Raw genomic sequence first — 20,908 nt, 5'->3', positions numbered from 1 at the left:
TTTTCTGATTTGCTTCTTCTTGCGAAATTTTCAGAGTTCTTAGTTCTGATAGAATTTGAAGGAGCAAGTTTTCTGAGGAAGTGCCAATGCCTGTCTTGTCTCGATATTCCTGAGATGAGTGCCAAGCTTGTGAGTTCCGCTGTTCTCGAATCTCCTGAAGGGGCTCGATTGCGCTGGTATTCATAAGGGACCCCATCACAGTATTATTCCTGGCGATATGGGCAAGGCCACAGAGTACACTGGAAGGCAAACTGTTTAGCTGGGAGGCAGAGATGGCGTTGTTAGTTGACAAGGAAACTACCTCTTTTGAGCCCCTCCCCATCCCTCCACTAAACAAGGGATACAACTGTTTGGATGCAGAGCCTATGTCCTGGATTTTGCAGTCGTTAGACTCGGAATTCAAGCTGAGCGTTGAACAATCCCCAGGTGAGCAAGCTTTGTTAACCGCTCCTGAATTCAACTCCGGGTCTGGATCGGAGACTGAAAATGGATCACCTCTGAAGTAGAATCAGAGCTAAAATGCTGATTCGCCATATTAAGTATTACAGGCGGGGAGCTGTGAGGCAGGGAAGTACTATAAGAAGAATCAGTAATTAATGTAGCAGTGGTGCTAGGAGGTGAGTCAAGGTGTATATGGTTGTCGGAGGGAGTAGGCCGCTTAACTTTCATATTTCGTGCCATCTTAACAACCTTTGAAGCAGGGCGTCCTTTGCCCTGAAACTGATGCGGGGATCGACGCATTGTTTTTTTTTTTTTTTTTCCTTCCTCTCTCCTCCCCCCTCTCCTTTTCTTCTCTTTTGGTCCTCCTGCCCAGAAAGCTCCAGCTATGCCTAAAGAAAATATATCTTAGGCAGCCAAGTTAGTGACCTGTGGTAAATGACTTAAGAGTACAATGTCTTCTGCTTGGAAAAAGCAACTAGAGTGCTGAAAGCAATATCACCGAGTAAAGTACTCTAATCTGCACGCAGCAATTGAGAAAGGCAAAGTAAGTTCCACCTAATTCAGATTCACTGGATCAGTACCTCTCAGTAAATTCCCAACCAGGGATTTAGGGGGTCATTCTGACCCCGGCCGGCGGCGGTAGCCGCCGGCCTGGCTGGGACCGCCAGAAGACCGTACCGCGGTCAAAAGACCGCGGCGGTCATTCTGGGTTTCCCACTGGGCTGGCGGGCGACCGCCAAAAGGCCGCCAGCCAGCCCAGTGGGAAACACCCTTCCACGATGAAGCCGGCTCCGAATGGAGCCGGCGGAGTGGAAGGTGTGCGACGGGTGCAGTAGCACCCGTCGCGAATTTCAGTGTCTGCTGAGCAGACACTGAAATTCAAAATGGGGCCCTCTTACGGGGGCCCCTGCAGTGCCCATGCCATTGGCATGGGCACTGCAGGGGCCCCCAGGGGCCCCACGACACCCCTCACCACCATCCTGTTCCTGGCGGTCGAAACCGCCAGGAACAGGATGGCGGTGAGGGGTTCGGAATCCCCATGGCGGCGCAGCAAGCTGCGCCACCATGGAGGATTCCCATGGGCAGCGGAAAGTCGGCGGTACACCGCCGACTTTCCGTTTCTGGCCGCGGCTGTACCGCCGCAGTCAGAATGCCCTGCGGAGCACCGCCAGCCTGTTGGCGGTGCTCCCGCCGACCCCGGACCGCCGGGGTCAGAATCACCCCCTTAGTCTTCAAAGAAGAGGGGGAAGGGGAGCCACCAAATACTTCAAGATTTTCCTGATTTGAAAGAAGACAACCAAAAATAGAACACAGATGAGTCCCAGCGATCCCCTGCCTCACCTCCCTTCTCCTCTGCGTTGATAAAATCTGGTCGGATCCGGCCGGGATTCCTCTCGTGGGGACGAAGCAAGGTTTAAATATCGGAGGTCCTTTCTGCCTCCTCTGATCCGCCGGGTCCCGGGCTCAAGCACCGTACATCAGGCTGAGGGGGGGGGGGAGTACCGGCATTTAGTGAAGCATTCTGTGATGAGGGTGAGAACGCCACAGCCTAGCGTGTCCGTGCCTCAACGCGCGTCCTCTCCTCTGAGTCAATGGCTAGCCGCGGAGCATGACGGGAGCTCCTACGCAGCCTCGCTCACAGCATTTTACAATCTTCTGAACTAGCACAGCGTCAAGGAAGGCCTGGTGCAGGGGAATGGAATCCCAGTTACACACAACATGACTGTAGTATGCTTACTTTTGTTATTCTTTATTTACATTATTATGTTTTAATTACACTGTGTTTATTTTTGTTAATGTAAAGTTCGTTTATCGTTAAGCAATCGGAATCTTCTAGTGTTCTAGAGCTTTGAGATACCGAGCTACGGCATTGGCACTGAGGTCTTCGTCCGGTGTGTACGTGCCTCTGCCTGCCGTGGGCCCGTTAATAAATCTACGCATTTCTCTTTTTTCTCGTGTACTCAACTTATTTTAAGAAGATACCTGCATGATTATCTTACATTTGGTACCAGGAGTGGGGTAAAGACATGTCCATCGAGGGAAGAAGAAACTTACGGGTCCACCGACCAGCACTGGCTCCCGGCTATTTTTGAGCTACCTCAGGAACTTTCGCCGTGTTGTTGAGAGATTATTTTATTATTTTTTTTTTATTCTGATTATGGATCTCTCATCGGATTTTCGTCTCACCGTTGGCTGTTTCGCGAGCGCTCATTGAGGCTCGAGCGCTGTAGAATTGTAACGGCGCACAGAAGCTGGTGCACAGAGACTGAAACGTCACACTGCATGCTCGCGCGCTAAAGTTGTTTGCGTTGCCTGGATACCTACATGCTCTGAGTGGTGACGTCTAAGAGCTACGCGCTCTAGTGTTTGCATTGCCTGGATACATAATTGTTGTGCGCGGCTTGCCAGCTGCAATTTATTTTTTTCAACATAACCTACATGCGCTGGTGCACATCGTGTCTAGAGTATTGTTGGACAGCCGTTTACTGGAGGTTTATTTCAGCTAATTACTATTGAACTGCTACTGGAATGAGACTGTGAGACTGTAGACTGTATTTATGCATAGTACATACATACATAATATTTCCACATAAGAATTAATTGTTTATGCAATACATCCAGATTTGGAATTTATTTATTTATTATGCCTTTTGTGATCGTCACTGATAACGGTGTGCATTTTACTTCTGCCAAAATGGAGAACTTTATGAAAAAGTTTAGTATTAGACATTCACGTGTGGCCTTGTATAGTCCAGCCTCTAACGGTCTAGTTGAAAGGGCTAACCGCTTTCTGAAAGAAGGCATTCAAACAGCTATAGCAACCAACTCCAATGTATTAGAATTTTTGAAAGAGAAAGTCTGGGCATATTTGAATACTCCTCACTCTACAACAGTTTTTTCTCCTTTTGTTCTTCTTAGAGGTAGAAAATCCAGATCTCAGTTAGTGCCAGCCTGGATGACTTCCTTATGTAACAAGGATATGAATGTGGATGTAGAAGAGTTAAAACAAAGAGTTTGTGAGAAACAGAGGATGCAGAAACTTAACTATGATATCAAGAAAAATGTAAAGGATGTTGTGCTAAAGGTAAATTATTGGGTCTTAATAAAAAAACCTCATAAAATATGCAAAGGAGAATTTAGTTTTACTTGTTCGTTTTGTTATAAGGAAGGAAGATGATGTAGTATGCTTACTTTTGTTATTCTTTATTTACATTATTATGTTTTAATTACACTGTGTTTATTTTTGTTAATGTAAAGTTCGTTTATCGTTAAGCAATCGGAATCTTCTAGTGTTCTAGAGCTTTGAGATACCGAGCTACGGCATTGGCACTGAGGTCTTCATCCGGTGTGTACGTGCCTCTGCCTGCCGTGGGCCCGTTAATAAATCTACGCATTTCTCTTTTTTCTCGTGTACTCAACTTATTTTAAGAAGATACCTGCATGATTATCTTACAATGACATTCCTTCTTGATACCTCAGTAATGTCATATGCACAATTCCAAACTCTGGCAACACCTGGAGGCATTTTGCGCCAGGACACTTGCAGGAAAAAAAGTATAAACTGCAGAGGCACAGCTTAGTTTTGTGAGTATGTGTTTTTTTCTTTGTGCCGATGGAAAAAACATATTTGGGGGCCTTTTTCTACCCTTTCATCTTAAAGCTTTGTCTATAAAATATCCCGAGCCCATATTACGGAACATGATGGATGCACAATTTTGTTTGAAATGGCCAAATAATGTTAAGCCTTGAATCCACAAGAATGTAACAGAGGCCTGAGGTTCATGTTAAATGCTGCCCCAGGATTGCCACTGAAAATAAATATACATTTTTCGCTTTGGTCTCTCAGTCACACTAACAAAGCCCCTAAAAGCGTGAGCGTGTATATACATGGTGGCAGCACTGTAGATGACTTGCTAAGATAAAATCACCTACGTAAACAAGAATGAGACGCCACAAACGACAAGCGCATTATCAAATGGAGAAACAGTGCACTTACCACATTGTACAATCCAATGCACCAACGTTCAAACAAAATCTGTCCTGAAAATCCATTTACGAATGCAAACCAAAGCTGAAAAAAGAACAGAGTGGATCAAGATTTCAGAGAGTAAAAGGAAATATGTATATGAAAAATAGTTTGGAATGCGCCGGAGCAGCAGCTGGGTTCAGCTGTTTAAATTACTTTAATAGCAAAAAAGAACATTTCTGCCTGAATTAAGCTCTTACTTCAGCAGCTTGTTTAAATCACCCGGGGAAGCAGACAATTGGGTCGCAGTTATTTGCAAACTGTTCATCGTCCCTCCGGAAACATAAATCACATCTAAATGTAAATTGTTTGTTGTTTAGTATAGAAAGGGGTGTTAGCAAACCTAGAGCACATTCATCCTGTGACAGTGCCTCCTTTCCATGACATTTTCACATAGTTTTTGTCTATTAAAGCATAACAGAAGTAGCATTACCTGATTTCCTAATGTAATGAACTGGCGAAAACGAGTATATTGTTATGATATGATCATTGGTATAGCACACATTCTTGTAATATTATGGCCTCATATCACTTTCAGCGGTATTACGTGTCTGGATATCGGATAAAACCCCAAAGCCTGCACTCCTATCACCAATACCCTTTGATGTCAATCCATAATGTCTTCTGTCTTCTGCTCTTCCGGTCTTCTGTTCTTCTGTCTTCTGTTCTTCTGTCTTCTGCTCTTCCGGTCTTCTGTTCTTCTGTCTTCTGTTCTTCTGTCTTCTGTTCTCCTGTCTTCGGCTCTTCTACCTCCTCCGTCTTCTTCCCCCGAGCCTGCCCTCCTGCTCCTTCCTCATCCCCCTCCCTCACTCGCCTCCCCCTCTCTCACCCCTAGCTAACCCGTTCGCTATCTACCTCCCTCACTCCTCCTATCTTCCTATCTCTCTAGCTCCCTATCTCACTATCTAACTCCCCCACTCTCCACCTCCTCCTACCTACCTATCTGTCTATCTATCTATTTCCCTATCTATCGACTTCTCTATCTATTTTCTCTATCTATTTCTCTATCTCTCCCCCCCTCCCGCCACCCCCTCTACTACCTATCTCCCTATCCTCTCACTCTACCTCTCTCCCTCACCCACCTCTACAACCCCCCCTCCCCTATCTTCACAACCCTACTCCTATCTCTCTCCCTAATCTCCAAACCTCCTAACACTCACCCTCCTCCACCCTAAACCCCCTCCCCCAGCTCCTCTCACTCTACCTGTCCCCCCCCCTCCCTCGCGCTTTCCCGCCGCGACCTCCTGCACGCCCCCGCCCCCCAGCTCCCATTCGCCCCCAGCTGACCCCTCCCCCCCTCCTACCTCTTATGGCGGCCGCTGCGCGACAGTGGTAGCGACCCTTGACCCAAGGGTAGGTCGCTCCCCCTGCCGCTGCAGCTCCTCCAAGTTCCCGAGTTCCTGTGTTCCTGAGACCCACCTAACTGTAAGTACCCCCCTCCTCCCAGCCCCTCGCCCTGTCCCGCGCCACTCACCTTCTCTCCTGCTCCTGCTTCTTTTCCTCCTCTCTGTCTCTTCCTCCTCGCTCCCCCTCTGCAATCTTCTTCTGTATTCTTCTGTTCTTCTCTTCTGTTCTTCTGTTCTTCGCTTCTGTTCTTCTGTGTTCTTCCGGTCTTCTGTGTTCTTCTTCTCTGTTCTTCTCGGTGCTTCTGTGTTCTTCTTCTCGGTTCTTCTCTGTTCTTCTCTGTTCTTCTCTGTTCTTCTGCTCTTCCGATCTTCTGTTCTTCTGTCTTCTGTTCTTCTGGTCTTCTGTCTTCTGCTCTTCCGGTCTTCTGTTCTTCTGTCTTCTGTTCTTCTGTCTTCTGCTCTTCCGGTCTTCTGTTCTTCTGTCTTCTGTTCTCCTGTCTTCGGCTCTTCTACCTCCTCCGTCTTCTTCCCCCGAGCCTGCCCTCCTGCTCCTTCCTCATCCCCCTCCCTCACTCGCCTCCCCCTCTCTCACCCCTAGCTAACCCGTTCGCTATCTACCTCCCTCACTCCTCCTATCTTCCTATCTCTCTAGCTCCCTATCTCACTATCTAACTCCCCCACTCTCCACCTCCTCCTACCTACCTATCTGTCTATCTATCTATTTCCCTATCTATCGACTTCTCTATCTATTTTCTCTATCTATTTCTCTATCTCTCCCCCCCTCCCGCCACCCCCTCTACTACCTATTTCCCTATCCTCTCACTCTACCTCTCTCCCTCACCCACCTCTACAACCCCCCCTCCCCTATCTTCACAACCCTACTCCTATCTCTCTCCCTAATCTCCAAACCTCCTAACACTCACCCTCCTCCACCCTAAACCCCCTCCCCCAGCTCCTCTCACTCTACCTGTCCCCCCCCCTCCCTCGCGCTTTCCCGCAGCGACCTCCTGCACGCCCCCGCCCCCCAGCTCCCATTCGCCCCCAGCTGACCCCTCCCCCCCCTCCTACCTCTTATGGCGGCCGCTGCGCGACTGCGCAGCGGGCACGCCGCTGGCGCGCCGGAGGCGCGCCAGAGGCAAGCCCGTCTGCGCCCGTCCGCGCCTGGCCCGCGCCCAGCGCCACGACCCCTGGTCCCCAGCTCCCCCAAGCCCCGCTGATCCGCTACGACCCCACCACCCTCCACGCCCTCAACCCAGGGCGCTCCAAAACCTGCTTCCTAGCTCACCCCAAACGCACCCATGGACCCTTCGCCTGCAACTCCTGCAAACGCATCTTCCACCACGCAACTACCACGACCACAAGCCCACGCGCCATCAACCACCTCAAGTGCATCCTGATCAACGCTCGTTCCGTCCACAAGCACGCCGTTGAACTTTGGGACCTCCTGGACTCCACAGCCCCGGACGTCGCCTTCATCACGGAGACATGGATGAACGCCTCCTCTGCTCCAGACATCGCTACCCGCCATCCCCGAAGGCTACAAGATCTCCAGAAAAGACCGCACCAACCAAGTAGGAGGAGGTGTCGCCATCATCTTCAAAGACTCCATCAGCGTCACCACCTCCACCGAAGACCCCCCCTCGCCGCTGAACACCTGCATTTTCAGATTCGCACCGACCCAAGGACCACCCTCAGAGGATCCCTCGTCTACCGTCCTCCCGGACCTCGCGCCCCTTTCAGCGACGCCATCGCCGACTTCATCTCCCCGCACGCCCTCGCCTCACCGGACTACATCCTCCTAGGCGACCTCAACTTCCATCTGGAACAAAACAACGACCCCAACACCACCACCCTGCTCGACAACCTCGCCAACCTCGGCCTCAAACAACTGGTGAACACCGCCACCCACATCGCCGGACACACGCTCGACCCTATCTTCTCCGCCAGCAAACACGTCTTCTTCAGCCACACCTCTGCCCTACACTGGACCGACCACAGCTGCGTCCACTTCACATTCCGACGCGAGACCTCCCACCTCCGCACTCAACCCACCCCTCGTCGACAGTGGAACAAGATCCCTGAAGAGCAACTCTTCTCCGCTCTCGCCGCCAACCAACCCACCCTCACCACCGACCCCAACGACGCAGCTCTCAACTTCACAAACTGGATCTCCAACTGCGCTGACAACCTTGCTCCCCTCAAACGCACGCATCGACAGACCAACACCAAAAAACCTCTCTGGTTCTCTGACACCCTCAAAGAATCAAAGAAAACTTGTCGTGCCCTTGAGAAGGCCTGGCGCAAGGACCACACCGCGGACAACATGACCGCCCTCAAGAACGCTACACGTGAACACCACCACCTGATCCGCACTGCCAAAAGGAACTTTTTCACCGACAGACTAGACAAAAACAGCCACAACAGCAGAGAACTCTTCAGCATCGTCAAAGAGTTCTCCAACCCCAGCGCCAACGCCGTCACGCCCTCACAGGATTTGTGCGAATCCCTCGCCACTTTCTTCCATCGCAAGATCAGCGACCTCCACGACAGCTTCGGACACCAGACCCAACCATACACCACTGAACCCGCTTCCCCGGACATCACCCTCAACAACTGGACCCACATCAACACGGAAGAAACCAAATCCATCATGAACTCTATCCACTCCGGCGCCCCTTCGGACCCCTGCCCGCACTTCATCTTTAACAAAGCCGACGACATCATCGCCCCGCACCTCCAGACCGTCATCAACTCTTCTTTTTCTTCTGCTACCTTCCCCGAATGCTGGAAGCACGCTGAAGTCAACGCCCTACTAAAGAAACCTACGGCTGACCCAAGCGACCTGAAAAACTTCCGCCCCATCTCTCTTCTACCTTTCCCAGCCAAGGTAATAGAAAAGACCGTCAACAAACAGCTGACCACCTTCCTGGAAGACAACAACCTGCTCGACCCTTCACAAACCGGATTCCGAACCAACCACAGCACGGAAACCGCCCTCATCTCAGTCACAGACGACATCAGAACCCTGATGGACAACGGTGAAACAGTCGCCCTCATTCTCCTCGACCTCTCGGCTGCCTTTGACACCGTCTGTCACCGCACCCTAATCACCCGCCTACGCTCCACCGGGATCCAAGGCCAGGCCCTGGACTGGATCGCCTCCTTCCTCGCTAACCGCTCCCAAAGAGTTTACCTCCCTCCGTTTCGCTCAGAACCCACCAAGATCATCTGCGGCGTACCTCAAGGCTCATCGCTCAGCCCGACACTCTTCAATGTCTACATGAGCCCCCTCGCCGACATCGTACGCAAGCACGACATCATCATCACCTCCTACGCCGACGACACCCAACTTGTACTCTCCCTCACCAAGGACCCCGCCAGCGCCAAGACCAACCTACAAGAGGGTATGAAGGACGTCGCAGATTGGATGAGGCTCAGCCGCCTAAAGCTGAACTCTGAAAAAACGGAAGTCCTCATCCTCGGCAACACCCCGTCCGCCTGGGACGACTCCTGGTGGCCCACGGCCCTCGGCACCGCACCGACCCCCGCAGACCACGCCCGCAACCTCGGCTTCATCTTGGACCCTCTTCTCACCATGACCAAGCAAGTCAACGCCGTGTCCTCCGCCTGCTTCCTCACTCTCCGCATGCTCCGCAAGATCTTCCGCTGGATCCCCGCCGACACCAGAAAAACCGTGACCCACGCCCTTGTCACGAGTCGCCTGGACTACGGCAACACCCTCTACGCCGGGACCACCGCCAAACTCCAAAACCGCCTGCAACGCATCCAAAACGCCTCGGCCCGCCTCATCCTCGACGTACCCCGCAACAGCCACATCTCCGCACACCTGAGACACCTGCATTGGCTCCCAGTCAGCAAAAGGATCACCTTCCGTCTTCTCACCCATGCACACAAAGCCCTCCACAACAAGGGACCGGAATACCTCAACAGACGCCTCAGCTTCTACGTCCCCACCCGCCCCCTCCGCTCCGCTGGCCTCGCACTTGCTGCCGTCCCTCGCACCCGCCGCTCCACGGCGGGTGGGAGATCTTTCTCCTTCCTGGCGGCCAAGACCTGGAACTCCCTCCCCACCAGCCTCAGGACCACCCAGGACCACTCCGCTTTCCGGAGACTCCTAAAGACTTGTCTGTTCGAGCAGGGATAACCCCCCATTTCCCCCCTAGCGCCTTGAGACCCGCACGGGTGAGTAGCGCGCTTTATAAATGTTAATGATTTGATTTGATTTGATAATGCATGTGAAAATATTCTATTGAAAGAGGAACCTCAATTATATTGAAACGTTAAAGTCCACATACATTTCAAAGTTCCAGTTTTTGCATTTCCTCTTTTATTCAAAATGTCAAATATTTATTTTGCAATAGTTTCTTATAGTTCACTTAATTTTCATTTTACACAAACACATGTTTCACAGAGACCTGCTTCATTAGACATTATCCATGTAAACCTCCACTGATATGAGCGCTGTTTGTTTTTTATTTCGAAAATGTATTCTGCTCCACAATATAGGTTCGAACTTAAGTGGCTAGTGATGTCCTTTTACTTTATGGATCCCATAGCTATTTACACCTTCTTAAATAGGTTTAGGTAACAATAAGTCCAAAACAGTTCCTCTTCGGATCCCACAGACACGGGACGATTGAGAGCTGCCTGATGTAAAGTTGATGAGAAAGGAAATCAGTTTCAAGACCTATTATTGTTAAACCTAGTCAAAGGGTGAGAAGGCGCTCTCCAGGAAGCTCCTTTCCTTGCTTATCTTCGCATAATACAAAGCCCACATCATGTTGTCTCAACAAGAAACAAAGGTCTCTAAGTGAGAGCAGAAAGCAAGATCTCAGGATAAACCAAGTGAGGAGGTTTGCCTGGATAGTCCCCTTCCCTACAAGATGTTAGACAGATAGCATTATCTGATACTACAAACCCAAGTGACAACTAAAGCTCTGACCTTGCAATGTTGCCAGGATGCACGACTGTACTTCTGTTTATATACAGAATATCATTACTCTGTCTAACAAGTACATCCTGTTCCTGATCATCAGTCTAGAGAAACAGTTGAATGGTCCAGCTGGTTTATTATATGGTAGGTAGGTTCTTGTCTTAGTCCAAAGTCCACTAGTGGAGAGATGTTCCAAGTGATGAACCAACCCATAGCGAGACAAAGCCATCCATAAGAGACTGAAATAGAGGCATGGGGAGCATTTTTAATTACGCAGGAGTAATCAGAGTAAATTTGGTAATTTTGCATTACTCTTTGACGTGGAACTACTGATAATAACGTGATAACACCTGATCACGCAAGTAAGAGTAAGTTGGAGAAAAAATCCTACAGTGATAGCACATTTAGCATGTTTCTGCTTGTGATGCTGTCTATGTTCTGTTGCATTTAGCACTATTTTCTAAGTGCAAAATGTATCCTTGCTTGCATTTTGGATGCATTACAATCAACTACCAGCTCCACTGGGTACTTATAGCAGAATCTCAATTTATGGACTTATTATCTAGGGCCAACTTTAATGGAATGCAGCTCTTGAGAAGTACTCAACATCACCTTTCCTGAGTGGGTAATGCTACTCCTAGGCTTCAGGGATTCATGTTCCTGATTTGAGAAATTGTGAATTATTATTGCATACTTTTTACACCCTGCATGACTCTTGTAAGCAAATTATAAACAAGATCCTTCTAAAATGATAATGACCTAAAAAAATCACAAGATTGTGCCCCCTAAATATAAGTAACTTATTGTTCAGAAACACATCTATACTACATTTATAAATGTCTATACTTTTTAGATTAAAGGGAACTTTATGCTGTTTTCTATAATTAAATATATCCCACAAATGTTGGCATTTATTGCAATGTTCAAATGTCATGATATCTAGACTACCAACAAGACGACTAGACTGCAAAGTGTGTTATGCATGGTGATTTTACTAAGAGTGTACAGTGCCCCTTTAACTTGAGATTAATATTACATAAGGAATCTGCATATACATGGCAATAATAGGTGTGAGAAAAATATTGGAGTTGCATGGTAATGGTGGAAACTGCATAACTAGGATAACGCTTAGATTTGACTACATCACAAACACAGGATTCTCACTGAGTAGCATACTATGAGCCTAAAAGTACTCCATGCATTGTCCATGGTAGTAAGGGATATAATAATACCCATACCAGAATCAGCTTCTCGGAATACTCCCTCAGCGGTACTCTCACTAATATTTCCACTTTTTGGCTACAGCTTCAGTGATTCCTGAATCTAGGTAATACATCTGACTTCTCTGGGATTACCTTTTCAGGTTATTACTCAACACCAGCTTGTCTGGAATTTTCACTTCCCCGGGTTAGAATAGAGGACAATGGGCCAGATGCAGGAAACTATTTGCGAGTCGCAAACGGCAAAAAATGCCGTTTGCGAGTCGCAAATTGCAGTTTCCAATGCAGAAATGCATATTGCGAGTCAGGACCGACTCGCAATATGCATTTCAGAATCGCAAATAGGAAGGGGTGTTCCCTTCCTATTTGCGATTCGGAGTGGTATGCAATACCATTTGCGACCGCATATGCGGTCGCAAAGGGTGTCGCAGTTACCATCCACTTCAAGTGGATGGTAACCCACTCGCAAATTGGAAGGGGTCCCCATGGGACCCCTTCCACTTTGTGAATGGACCCAAAACTATTTTTTCAGGGCAGGTAGTGGTCCAAAGGACCACTACCTGCCCTGAAAAAATACCGAAACTAAAGGTTTCGTTTTTTTTTTAAAGTGCAGCTCGTTTTCCTTTAAGGAAAACGGGCTACACTTAAAAAAAAAAACTGCTTTATTTAAAAGCAGTCACGAACATGGAGGTCTGCTGACTACAGCAGGCCTCCATGTTTGGAGTGCCTAGACTTGCTATGGGGCCGCAATTTGCGACCCACCTCATTAATATTAATGAGGTGGGTCATTCCAACCCCATAGCGACTCGCAGACGGTGTCTGAGACACCGTTCTGCATACCAATTTGCGTGTTGCAAATTGCGAGTCGCAGGGACTCGCAATTTGCAAGTCGCAAATTGGCTTTTTGCTACATCTGGCCCTATATTCCCAGGCCATTCCTGCAGATCTAGACCCATTCTGACACTTCCTGTCTCTATCTTAATCATACAAAAAACTTGAGAGATATGCAGATCTCCAAACTTCCTCCCTCCTACAAGTGGCTTATCCTGCTGCACCACCATAATGCAAGCGGGTGCCCTTTTGCTGAAACTACTATAGAAAGGGATCGGGTGAAAAGTCACAACTAAGGAACTGCAGGAATTATTACAGCTACCAGCTGACGCAATTTAAACCTGCGTGTCTATTGCTTACGTCACATTATTAAGTTCTGTGTCCCAAGACAAAGTAGCCAATCAAGACAGACACAACAACACTTCCCATTTAAGCGAAAAACAAAGACAGCACTTTTCCAACCACACACTTTGCATGGGGTAACAAACTACTTGTATGTGTTGTGGAAACTAAAACTATACAGTGCTATAGTTGCACTTACATGTTTGTTCTCAAATCATTCAGCCACATTTTGTAAATATTCTGGTAGGGCAGTAAAAAATGTGAATAATGAATCGTATGAATGAAAATAAAAGAACAGGACACACATGTTTAATAAGAGGATCAGTAATTGGATGTAAAGATAGCAACTTAACAGATGCATGAACACAATACTGGGATTCACATATTAAAAAGTATTCTTAAATCAACACTATTTCTTTGCACACATTTAACACTTTCTACACTAAATATAGAATCGTGAGAAGGTTTCCGCTACTGATGATGGGGAAGCAGAGAGAGATAGGCTCACATATTTAGGCATATGATCTTTCTCCTTCTCTTTCAAGACCTAATATTGTAGAAGGCCTCCTTCCATGGGTACAAAAAGCAAGAAGGCTGCCTCCCCTCCCTTGGGTGGTTGAATAGCTATTACATCTTTGGAAAATATTAATGTTGCTTGTCCTGGATGTCCATGCTGACAGAATCCTGCACTGGGTTTCTAATCCTGCTAGGAACCTATCTGTGCTTCTAAGAATATTATGGCTTCCGGAGAGTTCTCTTAAAATTACCTCATATTTACATATGTGCTTTCTGTCAGCATTTGTATGAAAAAATACTGATTCAGGTTAAGAGTTGGAATATAAATGAAATGTAAATTCTGAGTTATTTGTCTTGGATTGAATTGAAGGTTCATGGCACACCCTGCAGTTCCTTCTCAGCCTGTATGTCATTAGTTTTGTAACATTGTCAACGAGATTAAAACATGCGTGTTTTATTCTTGCTATACAAGATTATTCTCTGCTTTCGGCCTACGCAGCAAACAATAGTTTTCCTAACCATTTTGAGGGGATACTGCATTCCTTACGATAATATGCCAAATATAAATTCGTTTGTTTGATATTTTCGGGGACACTCGTCTACACAATATAACTGTGTTAAATCGAGAGACATGCAATGCCCATGGGGGTGGGGGGAGGGGCAAAGTAAATCGGATGTTCTACTCCATGAAGTTACAGTGTTTCACTGTAAACAGGTATGTAGAGCACTCATTGTGCCTAACAAATTATAGATGCAAGTTCTACTCCATGTTCTCCACGAGTAGTGCATAGAAGTCGATTTTAGGGTGTTAGGATTTTAGATAACATTTTATCTATGGTAGAAATGTTAATTTTATTCTTGTTGTATGTATGTATGTTGGGGGGGGGGGCAAAGTAAATCGGATGTTTGCAAGAAAACCCACCTCTTCCCATCAGCCTAAGGTCAATTATATCTATTCTAAGCTTCTATACAACTGAGTACATATATCCTAATAGTCAGACATGCAAACGTTACTTCCAACTTCATACTATTATGGTGCATAAAAAGACCGAGAGTGTTCCCCACATAGTAAGGCTATTCCATCCTCTCTACGACATCAACAAACTATCTAAAGAGACGTGTATACAAGTTGAATCTGCCAGAAACATGACAGAATAATGATTTCCAACATAGCGCCCACTTTCATGAAAACCTAACTTTAGAGAACAATAATAATTGATAAGGGATAGATCAGAAAAACGCCAATGCTCAATGCTTTTCTGATACAAAGAACTATGAATGTGTTTATTACTAGAGAAAACATATCAGCAAAAAGATTCTAAGGTGGTGTGTTAGTTGAGGAAGGGAAGTCTAGAAAGTAGAAAAAGGTAGGGAGGGATAGGAAAAATGTATATAGAAAGACAGGTAAACACGAGATAGACCAAGAGAGAAATAAGAGAGAGAGTAGAGGGATCCAGAGGAAGGAGGGATGTAAATGGGGGTGAGTACAGAGATAGAGAGCATTACCCAGTAAAGAGGGCAGGGGAGAGTAGAGATGATGAATGAGATCAGAAGACTTTGAAGGGATGGTAGGAAAATAGGAGATGGAGAGCAGGCAAGAGAGAACTGGGAGAGAGAGGAAAAGCAAAAGAAAGATGGAGATAAGGAGGAATAGTGTGAGAGAGATGAGAAAGTATAAGATATGGAGCCCGAGTCTGGGATATTTGATGTGGCACATGTTTACCTTTTGCAGGGAGCACAGCTTTCTTCACTCCTGATAATTACAGTGTTTCACTGTAAACTGGTATGTAGAGCACTCATTGTGCCTAACAAAATATAGATGCAAGTTGTTCTGCTCCATGAAGTTACAGTGTTTCACTGTTAACAGGTATGTAGAGCACTCATTGTGCCTAACAAATTATAGATGCAAGTTCTACTCCATGTTCTCCACGAGTAGTGCATAGAAGTCGATTTTAGGGTGTTAGGATTTTAGATAACATTTTATCTATGGTAGAAATGTTAATTTTATTCTTGTTGTATGCAACATGCACTTGCGCTGCTTTAATAACATCCTGTGTGATTATTTTAGACATGCTGAGCAACAGGGTGCATCTTTTGAAATGAACATGCTTTTTAGTTAAGTGTCTTTTTTCTTAGCACAGCCTGTGTGTGTGGTGTTGAAGAGAATAAAAAAGGTTTGTTTCTAATTACCAGGGTGCCCCAGGATCCCTTTTTAGGGATTGTTAGTAACTCAAAAGCACTGATGCCGCTTCATCTCTGTATTGAGTGGGGTTCTGTGGGACTACAAAACATTCACACTCAATCGCTGGATCATTGAACTAAGTTTACTTGTGTCAGAGAGCTGAGCCAGAGACTCAGTTTGTGCAACAGTATAGCTTAGATTAAACATGAGAAGAGCATTCATTAATTCTCACTAGCATTTATGAGTATATTTATATGATTGCCAATACTTCAAACAGGAAGCGCTGGCAGCCATTTTAGGATTCAGCTTCAGTCAAGCAACAGGCAAGCAGAAAACTGGGCTGAGAACAAGGAGAAAGCAGTGAGAAGGAGGGAAAGGCAAGGAGAAGGCACACAGAAAATGGGACTGAGAGCAAGGAGAAATTAATGAGAAGGACGGAAAGGCAAGCCGCAGGCAGCACAAAATGGTGCTGAGAGCAAGAAGAAAGCAGTGAGAAGGAGGGAAAGACAAGCAGCTGGCACGCACAACACCCCCAGTTTTTGTGTGCCTTCTCCTTGCTTTGCCCTCAAAGGCTGTGCACGGTGTGTGGCTGGATGCATGCACAGAGGTTGGATGCATGCAGGGGTTGGCCACAAGGCCTGACCACAGGCCAGGCCCTGCAGTCAACCACCCGGGTGCCTTAAAAAAACAAAGAAATTCACTGAAAGAAACAAAGGTTACAGGGACATCATAGTTAGGAAAAATAATTTACAAAACCCTTAGAATTTCACTAAGAAAACAAAGTTTACAAGGGTGAGGTACAGATTTTACCTGCACAAATCTTTGGAGATTCAGCTGTTATAGTAACCTTATTTCTAAAAACTGTAACTCATGCCCTGGCCATGCACTGCTAAATACCCAAGATATTACATCACTCATGACATTTTCTATTACATCAATGATAATGTCACTGCAACATTTGCAGTAAAATTACTGATGAGAAAACTGTGCATGATGAGGGCGCAAGGTATAGTTATCTTAGGGCACGAGTTATAGTTTCTTGAAATAACTCTAACTAAAACAGCTGAACTTCTATGGTTTTGTGTGTGTAAAAGTGTAAAATCTGATCCTGACTATAACGTCCCTGTAAACTTTGGATTTCCAATGAAAAAGAAAAATATATAAAAAAATAAATTTATATATATATATATATATATATATATATACACATATATATATATATATATATAATTCTGCAAAAACATGCAAATTGGTGCATCAAAATGGAGCTGGGCTGGCCTTATGTCTTGACATCAATACTCCGTTGATGAGTTCTATTGAGAGCAAAAGGCAATTTAGGATTGGTTTGATTCTGTACCAGGTGGTAATGGATGACACTTTACGAATCTAAAAGTTGTAAACCTTTGGCAAATGCTTAAATCCATTTCCTACTCTACAGATGTGCACACAGAGCAAGCAAAAGGCAGTGTTCACTTGGAATAATCTTCCTCAAAAATTAGGACTAACTATAATCCTCTTTCTGTTTTGCATTATTTAGGTTTCATTTTAAGCCTCTGACCAGTTTGGATTAACTTGTGTAAGTAGTCTTTCTTGTGTCTGAGCTTCTTAGCGTTGTCTTTGATGGCCCACCATGAGAGTTAAAGATATGTCAAGAGTTGCTTTTCCACTATTACATCTGTATCTGAATGACACTACATTAATTCAAAAGTTGCAGAACTTTGCATGGAATAGTAAATCCCTTGGTCATCATAGATTGCATTCTGCTAATTCAAGTTAACTTGGAATGCCCTCCATTTTAAATGGGTATTATGCACAGTTCCTCTTACTTGTTTGCATCACCATATCACACTAGCCTTCCAAGTAGTTTAATTCCCTTTCTCAAATTTAACCAAAGTGATCTTTAAATATGTTGGTTGTTTTTTGTCTGTTCTAACTAAGCGCCTGATGTACAAACCCATTTTGTGGTTGCAAATCCTGCGATTTGGAAAATAACGCAGTTTCCAACTGTTAAATGGCTTTTTGCTATGTATTAAACAGGTTCATAAGGCTCATAAGCAGGTCAGACTCATAAAACTAGCGAACGCCCCAGAAAGCCAAGTCATCATTTAGTGGGAAGAACACCAAGCAGGGCTATTCTAGATCTCTTCACAGGAACAACAGCCCATCAGAGGACTTCAGCAGACCTAAAGCCCACAACATAGGCAAATGCTCATCAGGCAAACAATTTAAGAATGATTTTGAAGGCCCCCAGTACAAATCTGTGTTGCTTAAAATCTGTAGCACAGATTTATGTTAAGGTGCCACTATACTACATATGTACTGCACACGTTGCTCATACACGTGTTGACATTGGAATTCAACAGCAAAACACATTTTTCACAACACGACAATAATTTTCTGAAGCTCTCTGACAAGAAAAAGGTCCACCCACGAAAAACTGTTCAACATCTACTGACAGACTACAGAAATAGCTGCCAGACGTTACATTCTATCACCAGGCCAGACATGAAATGTAAACTGTCCTTTGTGTCAAAAAAAGTGATCATGTGTAAAACTAGTTCTTTTTAGTTGGTTTTATATCGTGCAGTATATTTGACAGCACTGATTTATGCCATGTTAACTAAGTTGACTTGTTAATGCGGTTGGACTGATAGCTATCTGCATAGTTTTAAATGTCTTTTAAATGTTTTTTGTAATTAACCTATAATCCACTTGTGCAGTAAAGTAACATCCGATTCTGATAAACGACCAATCACCCTTGTCAGCAAGGAATGTGAAAACGCATTTAAAGTCTCATGTCAAAGGCTGTACAAGCCTAATTTAGCACGGGAGAGGGAATCTCTGACAAGTGTACCAGGTTCGCCAAAATCCTGGAGCTGGAGCCCATGACTCTATTACTAAAGTTAACAAATTGGATTAAACTTGCTAAACTTCTTTTTCTACTTTAGAAGTAAAGATAGAACTCAGGTTAAAAGCTTTCTAAACTAAGTTAAACATCTACAGAAGTTTAAACAGAAAGAAAGAACATGAGGAAAGGTTTAAAGTGAGAAGTTTGTTCCTATAAAACCTGGTCTACGAAAAAGAACGTCCAAATTCTTTAATCTTTTATCTTATTCAGATACATGGAAGGAGGCATAAAAACGCACAAGTTTTTATTCCTGAAAAGATGTGTATTGAGAATAGTATAAAAATATATCAAACAGCTGTGTGCACCCAGTTGAGTAGGGAGTATGCTTAATTTACTGTTTAGTAGGATCTTCTAACTATTGAAGATTTGAGCGTGTCCGGGACTTTATCTGACCTAAACCTCTAAACTAATGTATGTCTATTCTAGGTACAAGGCAGTGATTTGTGTTTATTAGACCTCATTCATCACTGTCATGTGTTGGAGCCCACAATATCTAGAATCAAAGAAGTTCAGCCTTACTACCCTTTGCCATCTTTGTGTTGCAGAAAGCAGTCCTTTGCCATTTAAACCAATGGCACCCTTTCCCTTAACATTATATATGTCTCCCCTAAAAAGGACCTATGGCAGGGAGCTGTATTTTGTTAAGTAAGACTTATGTTTTTAAATATTTCTTAACAGCTACACTTTCAAATTGTCATTTTGCTGTGGGTAAAGTTAGTAGACCCACTGGCTAACAGAGAGTTACCTGGAGGCATCCCAACCAGGCTAACTCTGAATGGGACTACCAAACTGGGTCATATAAGGTGTCACATTAATTGTGGCAGTAAAAGTGGCTTGATAGTCAAGTTAAAATCAGTGACACTTTTAAGGTTCTGCAAATTTTAGAAAGATGCCATGCTGTGCCTCTGCTAGTCCAGTGGCCTCACAAAGGCATACACACACACAGACAGCTTTCTGCCTGCCTGGGGAGATGTGTAAATGACTCTTAGGCTCAAGAATAAAGGCAGTTAACACAGAGTGAGGAGTCACCTACCCTGCAAGGATGGCCACTTGGGGTTTAGCCCAGAAGGCGAGCTTTGAAGGGAAAGCCACCATTGATGGGTCCGCCTGCTACAACACCCCAGAGCTGGATAACTTTTGTTTTTGTACAAAGAATGGAGACAGGGCCAGAGAGGGGAATCTCGGCCCCAAACTGGTTCTTCGGTGTGCGTGTAGCCCTCAGGTAGCCACACATCTAGGGTGGGCTACCAAGCTTCTGATAACTGAGGAATGGTCATGCCATCTTGAAAGGGGGAAGAATGTGACATTCTGGGGTAGCCAGATGACACACATCACAAGAATGTTGTCATTAGGTAGGAGAGATCCCAGCAACCCATTGGCTAGTGACCGTGTGATCCACTCAGGGCACTTTTTCTGGGAAAAATATGTCACCCCTGGCAATCTGATCCTCAGATCACTCTGGAATCTGAGACAGGACCAAAAAAGGACTGCCCCGTTGCCCTTGTACCTGCACAAAATGAGGCTGCACCACCAGAAGGACTGCATCTGCTGCACTATGGGCTAGCAAAGTTTGGACTGTGCCTAAGGCTCCTGGCTCAGGGAAAAGTTGATTCCCGACATCTAACCACAGCAGTGACTCCAAGGATCATTCGGCTGGTCTCCTGGAGCCAGCTCCAGGGACACAAGAGAGGAAAGGGCCCAAATCAACAAGTTGGTAACCAGTGCAGAAGTTTACCACTACCCATTGCCGGATGCTCAAGGACACAAATCTGAGATAGCCAAAAGTTGCACCAATGTCTGCTGAACCCGGGAGGACTTTCAGAGTCCGGATTCATCTTATCCTAGGGAAACTAGCCTCCCACCTAAGGATTATGCCACAATTGTGGTGCAGACTGATCACTAGCCCAGCATTTGCTGACCTAGTACTGCAATGCAGAGGACTTCGAGGGACCCTGATTCTGCGGCCAAGTTTGCCCCGTTAGACCCGGCATCCTTACAGAGGTCTTACCTAAGACTTTTTGTCTTTTACCTCCTATTTTTGCTGTATCTTTTTGTTGGCCTTAGGACTCTGAGCACTTTACCACTGCTAACCAGTGCTAAAGTGCATGTGCTTCTCCCCTAAACATGGTAACATTGGTGTA

General features: G+C 45.5%; 1 protein-coding gene across 1 annotated transcript in view; it reads right to left on the bottom strand.

The window, feature by feature from the left end:
• ATP8A2 (ATPase phospholipid transporting 8A2) overlaps positions 1–20,908 on the bottom strand; it is a 1,954,943-nt gene that overhangs the window by 604,139 nt on the left and 1,329,896 nt on the right. Inside the window, exon 28 of the mRNA XM_069202231.1 lies at positions 4,439–4,513. Coding sequence (XP_069058332.1) covers positions 4,439–4,513 — 75 coding nt within the window. The remainder of the gene's footprint in view (positions 1–4,438; positions 4,514–20,908) is intronic.

The sequence above is a fragment of the Pleurodeles waltl genome, chromosome 8, assembly GCF_031143425.1.
Source record: "Pleurodeles waltl isolate 20211129_DDA chromosome 8, aPleWal1.hap1.20221129, whole genome shotgun sequence".
Taxonomy (NCBI): domain Eukaryota; kingdom Metazoa; phylum Chordata; class Amphibia; order Caudata; family Salamandridae; genus Pleurodeles; species Pleurodeles waltl.
This window is presented reverse-complemented; position numbering and strand designations above follow the sequence as displayed.